Source organism: Cyprinus carpio, chromosome A7 (assembly GCF_018340385.1).
Source record: "Cyprinus carpio isolate SPL01 chromosome A7, ASM1834038v1, whole genome shotgun sequence".
Classification (NCBI taxonomy): Eukaryota; Metazoa; Chordata; class Actinopteri; order Cypriniformes; family Cyprinidae; genus Cyprinus; species Cyprinus carpio.
In genome coordinates this window covers 23,860,143-23,877,831 of record NC_056578.1, presented here as the reverse complement: position 1 = coordinate 23,877,831, position 17,689 = coordinate 23,860,143, and the positions used below count along the sequence as shown (strand labels likewise).

Sequence of the window (17,689 nt, the reverse complement as noted above, 5' to 3'; positions counted from 1 at the left end):
ATTCACTGCGGCACATCACCAGCTGCCAAATTCAAAACTGCGTTCGCAGGCTGGCACTGAGCCAGACACAGATGCATTTTATAGCGCTTTGCATTATAACCAATCACACATGATTCTGTTGAGCTTATGAATGCAGTGGCCAATCAGAGGTGTTCAGATGAGTCATCACTCAAAAGCTGGTGTTTTGTTCAGTGCGGTGTAGAAAGTGCATTTCTGTGGCTGGCAACTAAACCAGTTTAAAAGGAGTTTGTTTACTACTAGCTGGTGTTGTCTTAAGTTAGAAGTTGCATTAAAACAAAGTCTAACTGATCTCCATAAATTATTTGAAGAAAGAAAGAAAGAAAGAAAGAAAGAAAGAAAGAAAGAAAGAAAGAAAGAAAGAAAGAAAGAAAGAAAAAACATTCCTTTACCTCCCAGATGTATTGCAAACCACAAAAACCACATTCAAACGCTGACCTGCTGACTTAACCAACAATATGACAAAAGCCAAAGATCATCTGACACTGTTTTTTTAAAGGGGTCATATGATGCCATTTCATGTTTTCCTTTCTCTTTGGAGAGTAACAAGCTCTTGGTGCATGAAGAAGATCTGTGAAGTTGCAAAGACTGAAGTCTCAAATCCAAAGAGATATTCTTTATAAAAGTTAAGAGTCAACCACACCTTCCTAAAATGGCTCATTCTAACACGCTTCCACATGTCTACGTCACAATGTGGGAAGATTAGCATTATGCCGCCCAAACGTTCACTCAAAGAAAGAGGGTGTAACTTTTATTCTTGCTGTTGCCGCTGCTGCCATGTTGTGGAGTCGCTGTGTGTTTCATTGTGAATGCAAAACTACTTTGTCTGGCCTTCCGAAAGAGGACAACTAGAAATCATTGGTTAAGCTGTATTTACAACACTGTTCCAGAACATTTAAACCAAAATATTCATATGTGTGGTGTGCATTTTATGGAGGATGAGGACTGTTTCCTGAACATGCAGACTAGCCTGCAATGCGTCTGTGGCACAAAGGCTGTTTCTATAAAGTTGGGCAGTTTCAACTTTGCAAGGACAGCCTGGCGCTTCTGACTCACAGCCTGTAAGTACATTTTTTCTATATTAATAATTTGCCAATGATGATTCAAATGTAAGTTTTCAGCAGTGTAGAGCAGGCTTGTTGTTTATTGTTTCTCCGATTACAAATGCAGACATGGTTTTATGTTTATGCAGCGCGATATGCAACGCAACACTTAAAAAGATATATAGAAGTATAAGTCCTTATATATTATATTACCCACTTGATGCAACAAATGCCTCATTTGTAGTGTTTTATTGGTTTTGTCTCATCTAGTGATGTCCAGATCGAGAACGAGAATCTTTCTATTTAACCGGATCTTCTTAGTGAACCGGTCGAACCAGTTCACCAAATCGAACTGAATCAAACTGAATTGTTTGAAACGGTTCGTGTCTCCAGTATGCATTAATCCACAAATTACTTAAGTTATTCGGTTTATAAACGTGTCTGACACTCCCTCTGACTTGAAAAAAAACAATATCCAGAGTTATTCAGTTACTCATAACAGTACATTGACTGAACTGCTAAAAGAAAGCGATGATGGGATGTGCGCGAGCAGAGCAGCTGGACTGAGCCTCGTGCTACTGGGACACGGCACCACAGTATTTAAGGGGGCGTAACATTTCAGTCACACTCTTGAGCCATTCGGCCAATCACAATGCACTGGATAGCTAGCCAATCATCGTATACCTCACTTTTCAGATTAATGAGCTTTGTAAAAAAAAAAAAAGACGCTTTTCAGAAAGGCAGGACATAGAGGAGAAACAATAATGTACATTATATGGAAAATAATGTGTTTTTTTAACCTTAAACCGCATAAACACATTGCATTACACCAAAATACACAAAATAATGTTCTTTTTAGCAACATCATATGACCCCCTAAGTATATTTTTGTAACATTAGCATAAATACATTTTTTTTTTATTTCAGCAGACTCCTACAGCAACATTTGGTGTGACAGTATATGCATCTAACTGGCCTGCAGCCTGTCTGTCCCAGAACAAACAGACCAAGGCCTTGTTAAAATACAAGCACAATCAGGGGAGAAGCAACGGAGAGGAAACACACCGAAACAATAATGCCATTTTGAGTTTTTTGCTGACATTCCTCAGCGCCTCCTCTCTCTTTTTAACCATACACCTGTTTCTGGGCTGTTGACTGTCTTTGTTGAAAAGGATGCAGTTTTGTCAGTGCTGCCTGGGTTTCCTCAAGTCACACAAACACAGGCAAGTAGGCCTGGACATACTGTACAGAACGATAAATCACATTTGCCATAGTAATAAGTGAACCTAAGGTACAAATGTGTGTTTGTAAATTTAGAGAACTGCCATATACTATTATATCTACAGATAGCTAAAGATAAGTAAATGAATAAGTCCAATTCAACTTTAGACAGTAAATAACTATTTTTTACAATACAAATATGCTGTATTATATTATTATAGATTACAGTATATTGTATAGTATTGCGCTTTGCTGTTTTTAAAATTTAAGTTAATCACAAAAGCAATTACTAATTTCGAGCATGGCTGTAGTCAACACCAACTAGCTTTCATTTTCATTCAACAAAACACCTCTAGTTCTATCAAAAACACAACGCAATCAGAAAACAACTGAACAAAGACATGTATAACAACAACAACAACAATGCCATTAAACGAGCACCAAGTGTTTTTATTTATTATTCATCATATATAAACTCATCATGTCTGCCAAAAGTGGCGATACACTTAATCATAATCTTTTATGCAATGAATACAGTAGTTTCCCTTCCAAAACATTTGTTTACTTTGCATTTTAAGTGATTTTACACTGCAGCAGGCAAATTTCAACAGCTGGACATTTCAACTTATAAACAACCAAGGACACTTCTAAAAGGTGAAAGAAACATTAACCATTGTGTGCATTGTTGGCATACTTATATTTCAACATACAAAAATGAGCTTCAAGCTTAATCCAGTTGATCCGTTCCCTGGAACCCAGCTCATCTACACAATAATGAAACATGACACTCAACAACAGAATAAAGAATGCTGAACCGGACTGATGCAGATACGATCTGCAAATATGAATCCATGACAGAAAGCTCAAAGCTCGTTCAACACCTAATATTATATCCACATCAGAGTTAAATTTGTTGAGCTTGAGCAACTACATTCAATCATTCAAGATTTAAAAACTCTTTAGTCTGATTTATTTATTTTTATATAAATCTCAACTTATTTCACTTATCACAGCCTGTCTCTATATTTACCAAAATCTATTTTGTTCACATTCATGCTTTCATTACACCTGCCTCCAGTCTGTTTTTCCCAAAATTACTTTCTCATCTCTCTTGTCAGCAACACTTGACATTTAATCTCCCAAATTCTGTGATAAAATGCAACTTCATTGTTATTCAATATCTTCAATTATTCCTCTGTAATAAAACACAATACTCTGAACAGAAATTATAAACACCATAAAAAAATAAAAAAGAATGACGATCATAACTCTCTTATTGATTTGCTTGCCAAGCAGATGTAGTTCCCCAAACATATTCATAATGCAAGCATAGCGCTCTCTGAGGCTACAAAAATCACTCACCAGTCCTAAACAGTGGGACACCACAGATATATAGCACAGAATTACACTGCATTATGGTATCATGGTTGCCTGGACTGACAGATATAAGATCAGTGTACTTTTCTTCAGTCTTACATTAGCTATATGATGCAAGCAGCAGGGCTGACATGGGAGCAGCACTTGTACAGTGAAGATCCAAAGCAGCACCAATAAACTTTAATACCCTAAGACAAGCACTCTCAATGCTGCAGTGCTAATTACAACAGCCTAATAGTACTTTTGTTTGTTTGCGGTGTTTGCAATAAGGATTATCTTGACATCAAGCTCCCAAACAGTATCAACTATTTAAACTTTGAAGGAGCTCTTCAATATACTAGCATATACAGTACATTCCTATGGACCACCTCTGTACACAGTAGCCTGCGCTAAGGAACAGCTAGAGGGGTGTAATGACTCATCCACCTGTCTGTGTGTGTATGTGTGTGTGTGTGTGTGCACGATCAGCACAACACTCATGAATCTGTTCCAACTACAAGACAGTATGATATAGCAACACATTAAGGATCTCTCTAATCTGCCATTACAGAGAACACTATTAGAGAGGCTATTAAGGCTATTTGAAAACACTGTTTTAGTTAATGCATCTAAATAATTCCTGGGGAAAACACTGGAAAAAAATGGGTACCTTTAATCTACATGCATAATGCATAAATGTAATTAATATAATTTAATTTTGAATACATTGCAGGGCAAAACAGTAAACATTTTTCAATATTTATTTGCTGTATTTGAAGTGAACAGAGCAGGTTGAAACATCAGGAGTTTCTTCAAATCATTGACTCTTTTAATTTGATTTTGTCTGTGTCTAAGCCTACGCATGATAAGGGTCATATATTGGATCTGGTTATTTCATTAAGTCTTTCAATCACCGATCTGCAGACTGATGACTTCTGTCTCACTGATCATAAACCAGTATTGTTTATCTCTGTCCTCAACACTCCAATGGTTGACTCTATACCCTGTGGTTGCAAAATTCACTCTGTAAACTCTTATATTGCTATTTTGTATGCAGATGTGTTTACCAGTGATGCTTGCCCTATCATGTCTTCCTTGTTGGATTTGTCTGTGGATGAGCAACTTTTTCATTTTAATACTCTCTGTAGCAATGTTCTGAGTTCTGTTGACCCATTTAAAATGAAGAAATTTAAACTTCAGGTGAAACCATGGCTTAATAATGCTACTAGAACTTCTAGACAGGAATGGAGGAAGGCTGAAAGAAACTGGAAGAAGGATAAGCGAGACATGAGAGACTGTATGGTAGACTGTATGGTAAGTGCTTAGTCAAGATGTCTAGGGAAGTTATTTTGCAAGTCTGATTGCAAAACATGCTCACAGTCCAAAGATTTTGTTTAACACTATTCATCAGGTTCTAAATCCTTCCTCGCTTTAATTTCCTGATGCCTCACCCACAATCTGTGAATTTTTTTATAAAATTGACTTTATTTGTTCTTAGATTACACAGTCTGACTTGGATGTTCTTATCACTGATCCATGTCCAGTTTCTTTGTCTGAGTTTGAACCAGTTTCCCCCTCCTTTCTTTCTGAAGTTCTTTGGAAAATTTAGCCTTCATTCTGTTCTCTTGATGTTGTACCTCCTCGTCTGCTGTTGGAGTTTTTAGACACTGTTGAACCTTTTATTTTTACCATAATAAATAGTAGTCTATACCAAAACACATTTCCCCTCATTTTAAAGCATGCAGTTGTAAATCCTCTTAGGAAAAAGGCCAGCCTTGAACCATGTGATCCGCCCTATGTGATCATTTTCTTCTTTATCTAAAGTTTTGGAGAAAGTGGTTTTCATCAACTGACTGAATATCTCAATTCCAATAATCTGTTAAACAAGTATCAGTCAAGTTTTAGGAGGTATCACAGTACAGAGTCAGCCTTGTTAAAGGTGTTGAATGATCTTTTAGTAGCAGCAGTTCTTTTAGACCTTTCGATACTATTGACCATGCAATCCTACTTGAAAGATTAAGACTTTGTGTAGGTATTCAAGGTTCTCCACTAGAGTGGTTTAAATCCTATCTCTCTGACAGATCATTTTCGGTGGAGGTTGGAAATTTCTCTTCCTCCTCAGCTCCTTTAAACTGTGGTGTGCCTCAGGGTTCTATGTTGGGCCAGGTTTGTTCTCACTATAGCAGCTTTCTCTGGGTCGTATTTTTCAAAAGTACAATATTCCATATAATTTTTACGCTGATGACACGCGGGTCTATTTTCCATTAAACTATAGGGGTAATCATAACTTATTATCTCTGTTGAATTGTTGAGGTGAGATCTTGACTGGCTGCAAATTTTCTAACGCTGAATGACTCCAAATCTGAGACTGTAGTTTTTGGCCCACCGGTCTCTATTACTCTGATCAACAATCAATTAGGCTTGCTATCTGCTAACTCCCATGCACATGTAAAAAAAACTTAGGAATGATTTTTGGTAATGGACTAAAATTCGATAAACAAATCGGTGCAGTTTTTATTAACAGTTTTTATCATCTTAGATCTATCGCAAAGTTGAAAACCTTTTTAACTTTAAAGGATTTGGAGAATGTGATTCATGCTTTTATCACTTCAAGGCTTGACTACTGTAACTCACTTTACCAAATATAAGGTGTTACTGTTTGCTTACAAGGGATTACACAGTCAAGCTCCTGAATATATTACAGATCTTCTTCTCCCTAGAAATTGCTCTAGAACATTAAGGTTTTCCAATAGCATGATGCTCTCTGTGCTTCGATCTCGTTTGAAATTAAAAGGAGATCGTGCTTTTTCAATTGCTGCCCCAAGATTGTAGAATGACTTACCATCACATATTAGGCTGTCTCCTGATATTGGAAGTTTTAAATCTTATCTTAAGACTTATCTTTTTTTCTTTAGCTTTTAATTTCTTGTTATTTTATTGCATTGTTGGGGATGTGTTTTATTCTTTTAACTCAGTTTAATTCTTTTAACATTTTTATGTTGTCGGTATATGTTTTTGTGAAGTTATGTTATACTCTACAGCAATTTGGTCAGCAGTGGCTGTTTTAAATGTGCCCTAGAAATAAAATTGCCTTGCCTTGCCTTGATCAAAATGAAATTACTCTATTACGTTTATGATGCATGATCATAAATACATATACATTTTAAGCAAACATTTTCTCGGTCACTAGCAAGTTTGATATTGGAATGATATTTGATTTTGCAACTTTATCTTGTTATAATAATAATCACCTGTAATATTATTACTAATTTTACATTACATTAAGTTCCATAACACAGCCAAAGGAATAAAGTGTTTAATAATTTCATTTTTCATTTCATTCATAATTTTTAATAGAAAGCAAACTATCGTCAATAGCATTAAGGTAATTAAGGCAAGGTATTAAACAAATCAATCAGCTATCTTATATCAAGTGTACCATACCAATGAAATATATATTCTCTTCAGGTTTATTAAGAAATTTAAATGAAGGCACAATTTAAATGCCTACAAAACTAATTTCAAGCATTTAAGCATAAACTTTTATGTATAAAACATAAATTCAGTTAGGAGTGTCAGACTGGTAATATAAATTAAGATGAAGTGGCCAAAAAGGTAATTAGTTAATTAAAATCAACATACGTTAGAGAGAAAGAAGGATGTCTTGACTAAACATTGATGATCCACTAAAACTGATGAACAAAGGCTCTTTCAATTATCTACAATAAACAGGCCAACATCCAAGTGCAACTAAATGAAGACAAAAACAAAAAAAGAGGTCTAGACTCTTAGTTTTTGTCCATAGATTTATAAAACGTAGAGGCCCTTTGACCAAAACAGAACCAGAAGCCTAACCAACATGAAAACAATAATAATAATAATCTTTATTTTCTATAGCACATTTAAATGTTACATCACAAAGCGCATTACATTAACAAATAAAACAAAATACACCATAAGAAAAAAATAATATAAAATAAGCAAGAAGATGAGAAACACATTCAAAACAATTAAAAATAAAATAATATAAAATGAATACAAAAAATCAAGTAAAAGCTTCCCTAAATAACTAAGTTTTGAGATGAGATTAAAAAATGCTAAGGGATTTTGCTTGCCTTGTCTCAATAGGTAAAGAGTTCCATAGTTCAAATCACAGGTTATGTAAAATGCTTTGTATGAAAATAAGTTAAAATAAGTTAAATGAAACAAAGACTGTTGTCTTAGTAAGTTAAAATACAATCCATTGTAGGAAGAAAAATTTCACTTACTTAAGCCCTGGAATGTCCAATATATTTGTGAGGCCTGTCCAGTTTATGTCCAAAAGCTGAATGAAAAAGAGAGAATCAAGCATATACTTAAACACACTGCTAACACAGAGAAAATACAGGTATATCTGTTTAGAGGAGACAAATGAGCACAAATCAGATAAAGCAAAATGACAAACAATAAAATATGTCTGAACATGCCTGTGGCAGTGATTTAATATCAATGTGGATGTCAAGTTCCACCCTAAAGCCAGCACATAAATAACAATACTATGTACTATTTTTTACTGTGATGAGAACAATCAGTGTCCCAGTGGGCCAGAACTTAAACAAGAAAGATAGAGTGAAGGATAGAAGAAAATAAAACACAGAAATAGAAACCATCCATTAAAACAGGGATAAATGCAATATAAAAAAATTCTCTTAGCCCTGTTCCCTCTGTGAATTTGATTCAGTGTCGCCCACACTGCAGAGGAAAACATGAAGAGAGGCCACCTCTGCAGTGCATCACAAACTACAGTCAGACCGCAGGTCACTGGACACCTCACACAGGACTCAAAACTCATTCAGTTTTCCTATACCTTCCACATTCAAGCCTTCATTCAGGAACAACAGCAGAATGTGAGCTATATATCAGGCTGAGCTGTGATAACCAGCTGTGAAAATAGCCCTGCTACTAATCTGGTACTGAAAGAATAGAATCTGGGTCAGTGACGTTGACTGGCTGCCACTGCTATATGCACATGGTAGAGCTCTTAAGATCATTTTATGCTGTTTAGCAAACCTTTAAATAGAATCTTAATCATTCAGTTTTGAAAAAGACAAATGTCTTTAATAACCTTCTCTTCCTTTACAACATTTTCTTCCAATTATACAACAACTATGCATCAGTTGTACTCCCCAAAGTTCTTATATGTGTTATTGCCGTTGGATCTGCTGAATTGATTGAGGATACCCTCCCTCGATTAACTAACCTCATGTCAAAGGTGTCTCGAAAAATGGTCTAATATCCTTTATAGGCCACTAAAGTGGACTTCATGGAGTGTGTGAAAAAATATATAGTTAGTCAAGGACGATCTTTAAAGCAATAGATCGTGGTTTTATGAGCACATTAAAGGTACGGTTCTGTCAAAATTCTGAAAATTCTGTCATCAGCCTTCAAGTGTTAGTTCACTTCAAATAAAAAAATTCCTGATAATTTACACACCCCCATATCATCCAAGATGTTCATGTCCTTCTGTCTTCAGTTACAAAGAAAATAAGGTTTTTGAGGAAAACATTCCAGGATTTTTCTCCACATAATGAACAGAATGAGCTGAAGGAATGGTGGCCAATCCTTCAGCTTATCCTTCAGGGTCTTATCTAGCAAAACAATCTGTAATTTTCTTAAAAAAAAGAAAAATGTATATACTTTTTAACCACAAATGCACGTCTTACATTAGCTACGCGTTGCGCGGAGTAAGAAAGAAATGGACATCTTAGATGACATAGGGGTGAATAAATTATCAGGATTTTTTTATTCTGGAAGTGAACTAATCCTTTCATGTCATTCCAAACCTGCATGACTTTCTTCTTCTGTCGAACATTAAAACATATATATTCTGAGAAATGTGTCAAAAATTTTGTCCACACAATGAAATTCACTGTAGAACTCTTTAGTTCTTGACTTATTCCCCTCCATCAATGATTTCTTTGAACATCTGTAGATATATTTCAAAGTTTTTCAGCTGCCCTTGGACAGACCGCAACATGCAGCTGAAGGAAGTAAAACTAATTCTTCCTAGACTTTCTGCATGCACTTGTTACCGAAGACTCTATGATGCACTTTGAAAAGTGAAAATATTTCTTGCTGTTTAACAAGAAACTTAACACACTCCTTCCTTGAGCTCCTTCCTTACTAACACTCACCCAGGACTTTGTATGTGCAGTAGAAACATGCTTATTCACATTTAGGATTATACAAAAAGTGTTTCTAGAGTATTTCTAGAGCTGAATAACTACAAACAACAGCGTCACAGAGACAAGGCCCCTTTATATGCTATGGTAAAATCAATGTTATTTGGTGAAATGCTCACATTCAAATCCAAGTTAAATATAGGTGCAGGACAAGAGGCAGCAAATGTGAAAAAAGGGAATACATGTCCACACACTGATTTTACAGTTCCAAACTTGATCAGAAACAAAACAACATTTCAATCACTTCAGTCTTCACCAGGCAATAATACATACAATATTAATAAGGTAGTAACAAATAGTTCGTAAACTCACTGGTTTCTTTAGGAAGAAGAGGGAAAGAGCACCAACCAGCGGCATATTCCCCAAAAGTGGCTCAAGAATCACCCGCAGAACTCCATGTAGCTATTCATACATGCAGTCAAGTACACAAATAGAGAGAGAAAGAGAGACAGACACATTACATTAAATTCAAAACACTGGTATGGATTCTCACTAGAGGTTTGGCGTGTACTGACTAATGCAATATGAAATATCCTCATTTAAAAAAGCTAAATAAAAACTGGCATTAACCAGATTATATTAATGAAAGTATTGCTGCCTTAATTAAGAACACTCACTATCAGCCTAGGAGTCCTCAAATGGAATGACAGAACTGCATTTTTAAAAAAAAAATCTTAATATCTGCAAATTTATATCTCATGTAAATTTATTTTGTTCTAAGCGTGGGTATTCTTTTTTTTGGAAAACAAGAAAAAGATTTCTGGTGTGAGAAAGCAGTGCTGTCAATCTAACCACTATGTGCCCCAGGCAGATGATGAATGTTTCAGCATCTCAACACTGATGCATATATTGTTTTGCTTCTGACAGCACTCCACATGCTCGGTGGTAGACATTTCACCTTCACAACCATCACTTCAGCTCTGAGCAACAGAATAAAGAGCTTCTGTTTTGAACAATCATTCAGTACCAAAGAGCTGCTAATGAGAACAAATAACTCAAGGGAATGTCCTGTCTCAAGTAGTCCTTCATGGAATCATGATATGTGGGAGAGGTTATATAAGATCAGCCAGTGTGTACAGTATATTAAGTGCCTTTTCTTCCTTATTCATTCTGCAATACAGTGATTACTGTGGCGTGAGCATGTCATAGCTGATAATAATAATAATGTTTTTCTCATTTGTTTTATTCTATTACTATTTTATTACTTATTCTTTTCAATACATTTTTATTTATTTCTTATTTGTATGTAAAGTACTTTAAATTTATGTATGAAAGGTGCTTTATAATTAAACTTGCCTTACTCACTAATTCGAATTTTGTGACACGTAAAACACAAAAGCATTTCATTATATTATTGAACATCTTTTACCAGTGGCTAATTATTTTATGAGTGCTCTAAAAGCCATGAAATGTGAAATTATTTTTTTCTGAAACTGAGTGTCTATGAAGCAAAGAGGGCTGTCTCACACTTCCCTGTGTAACTGTCGTAGAGATTAATGGGAATGCTAATAGCTCTCTCCAGGTATTATAGACCTCCTTGCTATATAGTAAAAAATGCATCATACATAAACACAGCATGCTATCACACAGAGAGATTACTCTGGTATGCATTTAATGTGACAGAATGAAACAAGTCCATAAATCAAGTACAAAACGGTAAATGTGTGAGCATGTGTGTATATATCTGATCATGCACTACAAACGGTACAAGGGCATTTTAGTATTTGGTTACACGCCTCCCTAAAAATACACACACACCCTTTCTGTAAAAATAAAAATAGGCTCCCTTCTACAGTCGACTGGATTCTTTCCATGAAACACGTGGTTGCATCATAATATAGGAAAGAACTTCCCTGTATCCAACAAATTAACTCTCTGGCCTTGGATAACATAATCCATTGGGTCATGGAGACAAACTCAGTGGAAGATGCCATACATAACAGCTGCTGTTTATCTGTTGTGAACAAATAACAGTGCAATCCTACTGCTGTATGTGGCACAAGAGCAGAGAATTATCACTCTAAAATGTTTTATGAGAATATATAACAATATACCTGTATACTTTTGATCCCTGCTCTACAGTAGTACCTTTTGACATCCACATCGATTTCAGTATTTCCAACATAGCTAAAAAGAAAAGACAAATATTAAAACCTGTACGACAACCAGAAAGTTAAATAAAAGATCTAAAGATGTCAGCATAGCATATTTAATGTGATGTCACCTGATCTGAAGGTCCATGATGATCTGCCGTCTATCCACGTTCTCAGAGTAAACTTTAACCCCATTGATTCTGAGAGGCTGTGACAGAGATGAGCACAGATGCCCCGTCAGGAGGTTGACATTTCTTTAACCAGCATGCATTCCTCCACAGAGCCCTGACAACATAAACTATTTCCATCTGACAGGTGGTCAGCTTTTCCAAAAGGTTTAAATTTCTTACGTCAACCTTCCTTCTCCTGATGCAATATATAGCTTTTTAGTGCAATGTCTCTTCAGTGCAAAGTCCTTAAGCAAGGTTTTATCTTTAATAAAACATGCAAGATGGTCTTATACCACAAATAACATACACAGTATTTGAATGAAAAATGGTTTTCTGTAGGAAAAGAGAACACTACAAAACAAGAATAACTAAATGTCTAGGTGATGAACTGCACTAAACATAAATAAATAATTATAAATATAAATAGTTACAACAGAAAACCTTCTGTGATGGAGTATAATAGCATGACCTTGAATTGTTAAAAACGCTGCCATTCTGTACTTCCACTGTGCCCTTTAAATATATAAATCCCTTACACAATATAAAAATATATAGCTAAAATATTTCTATAGCTATAAAATCCATTGCCCCTATATTGAGTTATATTGAGTAAATGGGCTAGGCAATGCCTACTGATTTCTTTAATTTAAAAAACATTATAATAATTAATAGGGACAGTGGTGACAGGAAATAATGGGTAGAAGAGGTGGAGACTCATGTTGTCTGTCTGATCAAAACCACAAAATGTTGCCTCATGTGGATTAACTGCTAAGTCATGCTGCCAACTGATGGTATTTCTTTTCAACATTACACTCTGAATAACTGGATATATTAAAACACAAGCTGACTGAGATGCAAAGGAGCCAAAAAAAAATGCAGTATGTTGATGTCTAAAGTGCCATAAAACAAAATCCAGCTTGACTGATGTTACATTAAACATCATGAACAAAGATTTACATGTTCTCTAATAGGATGCACTTTGTGAGCATTGAATGTTCAGTGAGCATGCATACCTGATCTCCAAGATCAATCTTAGTGAAGCTGAACGTACTAAGGTGGGCATTGGCTTCTTTGATTGCTGGCTCGATTGTTTCTTTAAACAGCTTCTCCACAAACTGACACACGTAAGGCCACATCTGTTTCACTGTCTGAAAGGCAAAGAGTGTATCTGCTGAGTACTTTACAACTGAGTAAACTGAGGCACTTAAGACATCTTCAGTTCTTACAGCTACTGACTTGAGTATGATAAATAAGCTGGTCTGAAACTCATTAGTTATCAGAAAAGTGTTGTTTGATACTCTCTTGACTACATTTACTAAAAACAAAATCTTCAATGTGTGTAAAATATATTTTTTTCCACAACAAGGTTGTGTGATACAAGATTGAGAGTTTTCATTTAAAGAGGCCTGAGGACATGTTGTAACTTGACTAACTGTAAATACTCTAGGCATTTGCAAAACTATTCTACACGACACCAGAACAGGTAGTCAGGCTGGTACAGCACAAACAGAATTATTAAATACTAAATGTAGGACACCGTGTCTAAGAGAACAGAAATAATGTCTAAAACAATTTAAATAAGTTAGTGATGTAGATAGCCAAATAATGAAAAAAGACTATTAAAAATGTTTTTACATTGATATAATGTATATCACATTTATGAAAGTGAAGTGAAAAAAGTGAGAAAAGTGAAAGTGAAAAAGTAGCTTCAAAATGCGTGTGTGAAAATTTAGGTTGTAATATTAGTATGATACAGTACAATAAGTGTTTTTGTCTTTCTCAGTTTTATCATGTTAAAAAAACAAGTGATTCTGCAGTGTTTCATGTAAATAATTCTGCATGATTTTGAAAGTTGCAGACATACTTTGCAGAAGCATGAGGCCATTCAGGTACATAAATTACGCCGCTGGGCAAAATTCCAATGAAATATTCAAATCAGGCATGTTTTATGAAGACTGGGAGCCACTGAGTGTACATGTACAATGAATATTTTAAAAAGCCACTGATTTTGACACAGAATGTGAAAAAATGGTTTCTATGTATAGTGTAACATGAGCAAAGCACACTGGATTATAGACGATGATGATCACTTAAAAATTATGAGGGACAGGCAATTAGTACCTAATAATTCTCTCACCTTATTTAGCCACTCAACTCTTTCCACATCTGGATAATGAACCTGGTGGAGAAATAGACAAATTTATCATATTAATAAAACAAAGAAGGAACCAGACTGCTTCTGTAAATGTGCTGCAGTGAAGAAGAAACGAAGAAACCCATCTGGCTATTACACACACACACACACACACACACACACACACACACACACACACACACACACACACACACACACACACACACACACCATTGGTCCACAGATGGCATGAAAAATAAACAGTCAATGTATGACAAAATAAAAAGACTTTCTGTCTAAACATGTGAAAGGTTCTCTATACATAAAAGTGGCACCCATGTGTATTCTCTTCTTTCCTTTCACTTCAGTGGTATGATCATGTCTATATGTAAAGCAATAGGATCAAAGATGAGTGTAGCTGCAGTTAAATCCCTGCATGCGAAAAATCTAATGTTTAGCCTGCATTTGTTTCATACAGTGGAAGGGAGCAAGATGACACACTAACACTGCACTTTTTTTTTATTTCTCAAGCAGTACCATACAATGAAAGTCAATAACGTCAGTGGGATCCAGAGTTGTTTTGGACCCCATTTACTTTCAATATATAGACAAAAAAAGTTTCTTCAAAATATCTCCTTTTGTGTTTTATAGAAAAAAAAGTAAGTCATACAGGTTTGAAATGACATAAAGGTTAGTAAACTACAGAATCAGAATCGAGTAAACTACCCTTTTAACTTATCAGCTATCAAAAATACAGTTATCTTCCACCCAACAGGCACTATGACCACACAAAGAACTTCCGGCTACATTAACACTGCAAGCCTTATTTTGTTCAGATCCATTTTTTGGTTTGGATAGTCACATTATTTTTGTGGCCAATGACAGATTCGAGTGTGAAGTGGTCATGGTCCTGAACTGACCCACATGCACAAAAGAATAACAAAGACTTCACACAGCACATTGTCATTCAGAACTAAATCTGGAGGTCACTGAAGTCAGTTTATGCATTCGTTTATAAGGTGATGTGCAGCAGAAGCCAGCAAATTTGTGAGCAGACAAGAGGGAGGACAAGGATTAGGAGAAAGAAAGCAAAGTTTTTCCCTCATATAGTTTCCAATCAACTTTAAGAGCTGTAACAGTAATACTTATTATAATCGCTCATTGTCTCTCCACTGACTACCTTTGCAGTTTTCTTTCATATTCTGGTATGTACAGTCTTTGCATGACTCCTGTCAATGCAGAATTCTTATTAAAGAATGTTAATGTGGCATAAACCTCACATGAATTATGATATAACTGTTCCGACTGAGGTCGCACTGCAAAACATCAGACCTGTATGTGAGCGGCCCAAATCAGAACCAAAAAGATTTCATTTCATGTGGTTTGTGCTGTTCACATAGTTATGAAAACAAAAACATAAATAAATCTATCAGCAAAAAAAAAAAAGGATTTGGGCCACTTTTGCCTCCAGTCTGAATGTAGTCTTACTGACCACAAAAGACCCCTGTAATTTAACATCTTAGAACTGAAACTTTAAATTATAAAACAAATGCTGCACGCAAGCAAAACAAATGTATAGGGCACATTTGAATCTCATCACTATGGTAACACAGCTGCAAAACCATAAACGCTTCTCTCCAAGACATTAAGCAAAAGCTGAAAGGAAAATCTCAGGTAAGCCACATCTGGTTTGTGACAACTGCATTTTTCGGCACCTATAACGCTAACCCCCTTGTGTACATGTCCTAGAAAAGTAACATCTTTACTGTAATCTCAAGAGGCAAAAAGTGGGGGTATGTGACTTCCTTCTGCAGTGCAATCACTCTGAAATTATTTTAATCGTAAAACAGTGTTGGTGTAGCTTTGAGCAGAGTACCATATATGACAGCACAGCACTTTCCTCAGCAAGCTCTCCCACGGACATACTGTAGCATATAACCATCAGTCAGGGCAAAAAGGTCTGGATGCAGCTAGAGCTACTACGAACAGCACTAGACTTCAGGTGTCCGTCCAAAATGATTATTGATTATTTTGTTTAGTATTAATGATATGTGGGAAAGACACTGAAAGTTCCCATGGTAACTGTGTTTCTATGGTCACTAGAGATTTCTGAGAATTTCTCTTCATTGTCAAGACCATAGACAGATATCTATTGGAATGTTCCTTTAAAAAAAAATCTGGCTGGAGATGAGACTGTTGAGATTGTAGAGTTGCCACATTAATGTGGAGGTGTATAGATTGAGTATAGCCTAGATTCCTGACAGTGACTTAATTTGAGGAGAATCTGATAATCTGTGATGTAAATGGTTTGTTTTCCAATAAATAGTCATACAGAGAGCTGTCATGTGACATTGAAAATTGTAAAAAGAAAAATTGCTTGTGATCACTGAGATTTATTAAAAAAGATAATACATGTATTAACATATTTTTGTTAAATGCTAGAATATATATGTTAAACTATGTAATGCATTTTACTAGACATTGGTGCAGCAAGCTTGAAGCTTTTAGGCAAGAGATATAACATGTCTCTTTAAGACATGCTGAAGACACCACTTACAGAGAAGTGCATCTTTATCATGCATCACACGCTTTCCAGGAACCACAGAGAAACTGGACAAACAAGTCTTGAATGTTTCAGAAGATACATCTTGGTTTAAAAGCATGGCACCACAAAATGTGAATAATCACAGAAACCATAACACCACTGTTCAGAAACATTTTCTTAAAAAAAACAAAACAAAAAAAACAACAACTTCAAACTCATCGGCATAAACCAGTTCAACAGACTTCTAATCTGACACAGACAAGTTGACTCATGCCAGAATGTAATTTGATTAAGGCTTCGGAGAAGTTGAAGTCTAAATGAAGAGATGGTAGTGGGTGCTTGTGAGACCATGTAGAAAATGTATCTGATAAATGACTAACACTACACAGACAAGAAGACTGTATGCATTACATGCAAACTCGACACTTTGGGAATCCATGATTGGAAATTCCATATTGACTGACCACTAATTTAATAATAATTTAATAAACGATGTCTTTCATACTTTTCTGGACCTTGACCATGTAATTTACTTGGCAGTCAATGGGACAGTCACAAGCCTCCCAGTTTTCATCCAAAATATCTTAAATTGTGTTCCGAAGACGAACAAAGCTTTTACAGGTTTGGAACGACATGGGGGTAAGTGATTAATTAATGAATTGAATTAATTACAAAATTTTTGGGTGGAGTATACCTTTAATAAATAATTTCTAACATCTCCCTTTTAAAACACTTTACATGGTTTCGCCAGAAACAGGCTGCAGGTTGAGTACAATCCTCCAATACCATCTTGATCTAACTTTTCCGTCATTTAGCACATCTATTTAAAATTAGGGGGGAAAAAACTGAAGATATAATCAGATGTAATTTTACTGTCTTTCGTGGTAA

General features: G+C 35.5%; 1 protein-coding gene across 6 annotated transcripts in view; it reads right to left on the bottom strand.

Moving 5' to 3' along the window:
* Positions 1 to 17,689, bottom strand: part of LOC109053138 (extended synaptotagmin-2-like) — a 29,158-nt gene that overhangs the window by 9,890 nt on the left and 1,579 nt on the right. For all 6 annotated transcript variants that reach the window (XM_042760508.1, XM_042760510.1, XM_042760511.1 and 3 more), the window contains exons 2-7: positions 14,260 to 14,301; positions 13,136 to 13,270; positions 12,084 to 12,160; positions 11,914 to 11,986; positions 10,172 to 10,261; positions 7,907 to 7,962 (exon numbers count right to left, since the gene is read on the bottom strand). In XM_042760508.1, coding sequence (XP_042616442.1) covers positions 7,907 to 7,962; positions 10,172 to 10,261; positions 11,914 to 11,986; positions 12,084 to 12,160; positions 13,136 to 13,270; positions 14,260 to 14,301 — 473 coding nt within the window. The remainder of the gene's footprint in view (positions 1 to 7,906; positions 7,963 to 10,171; positions 10,262 to 11,913; positions 11,987 to 12,083; positions 12,161 to 13,135; positions 13,271 to 14,259; positions 14,302 to 17,689) is intronic.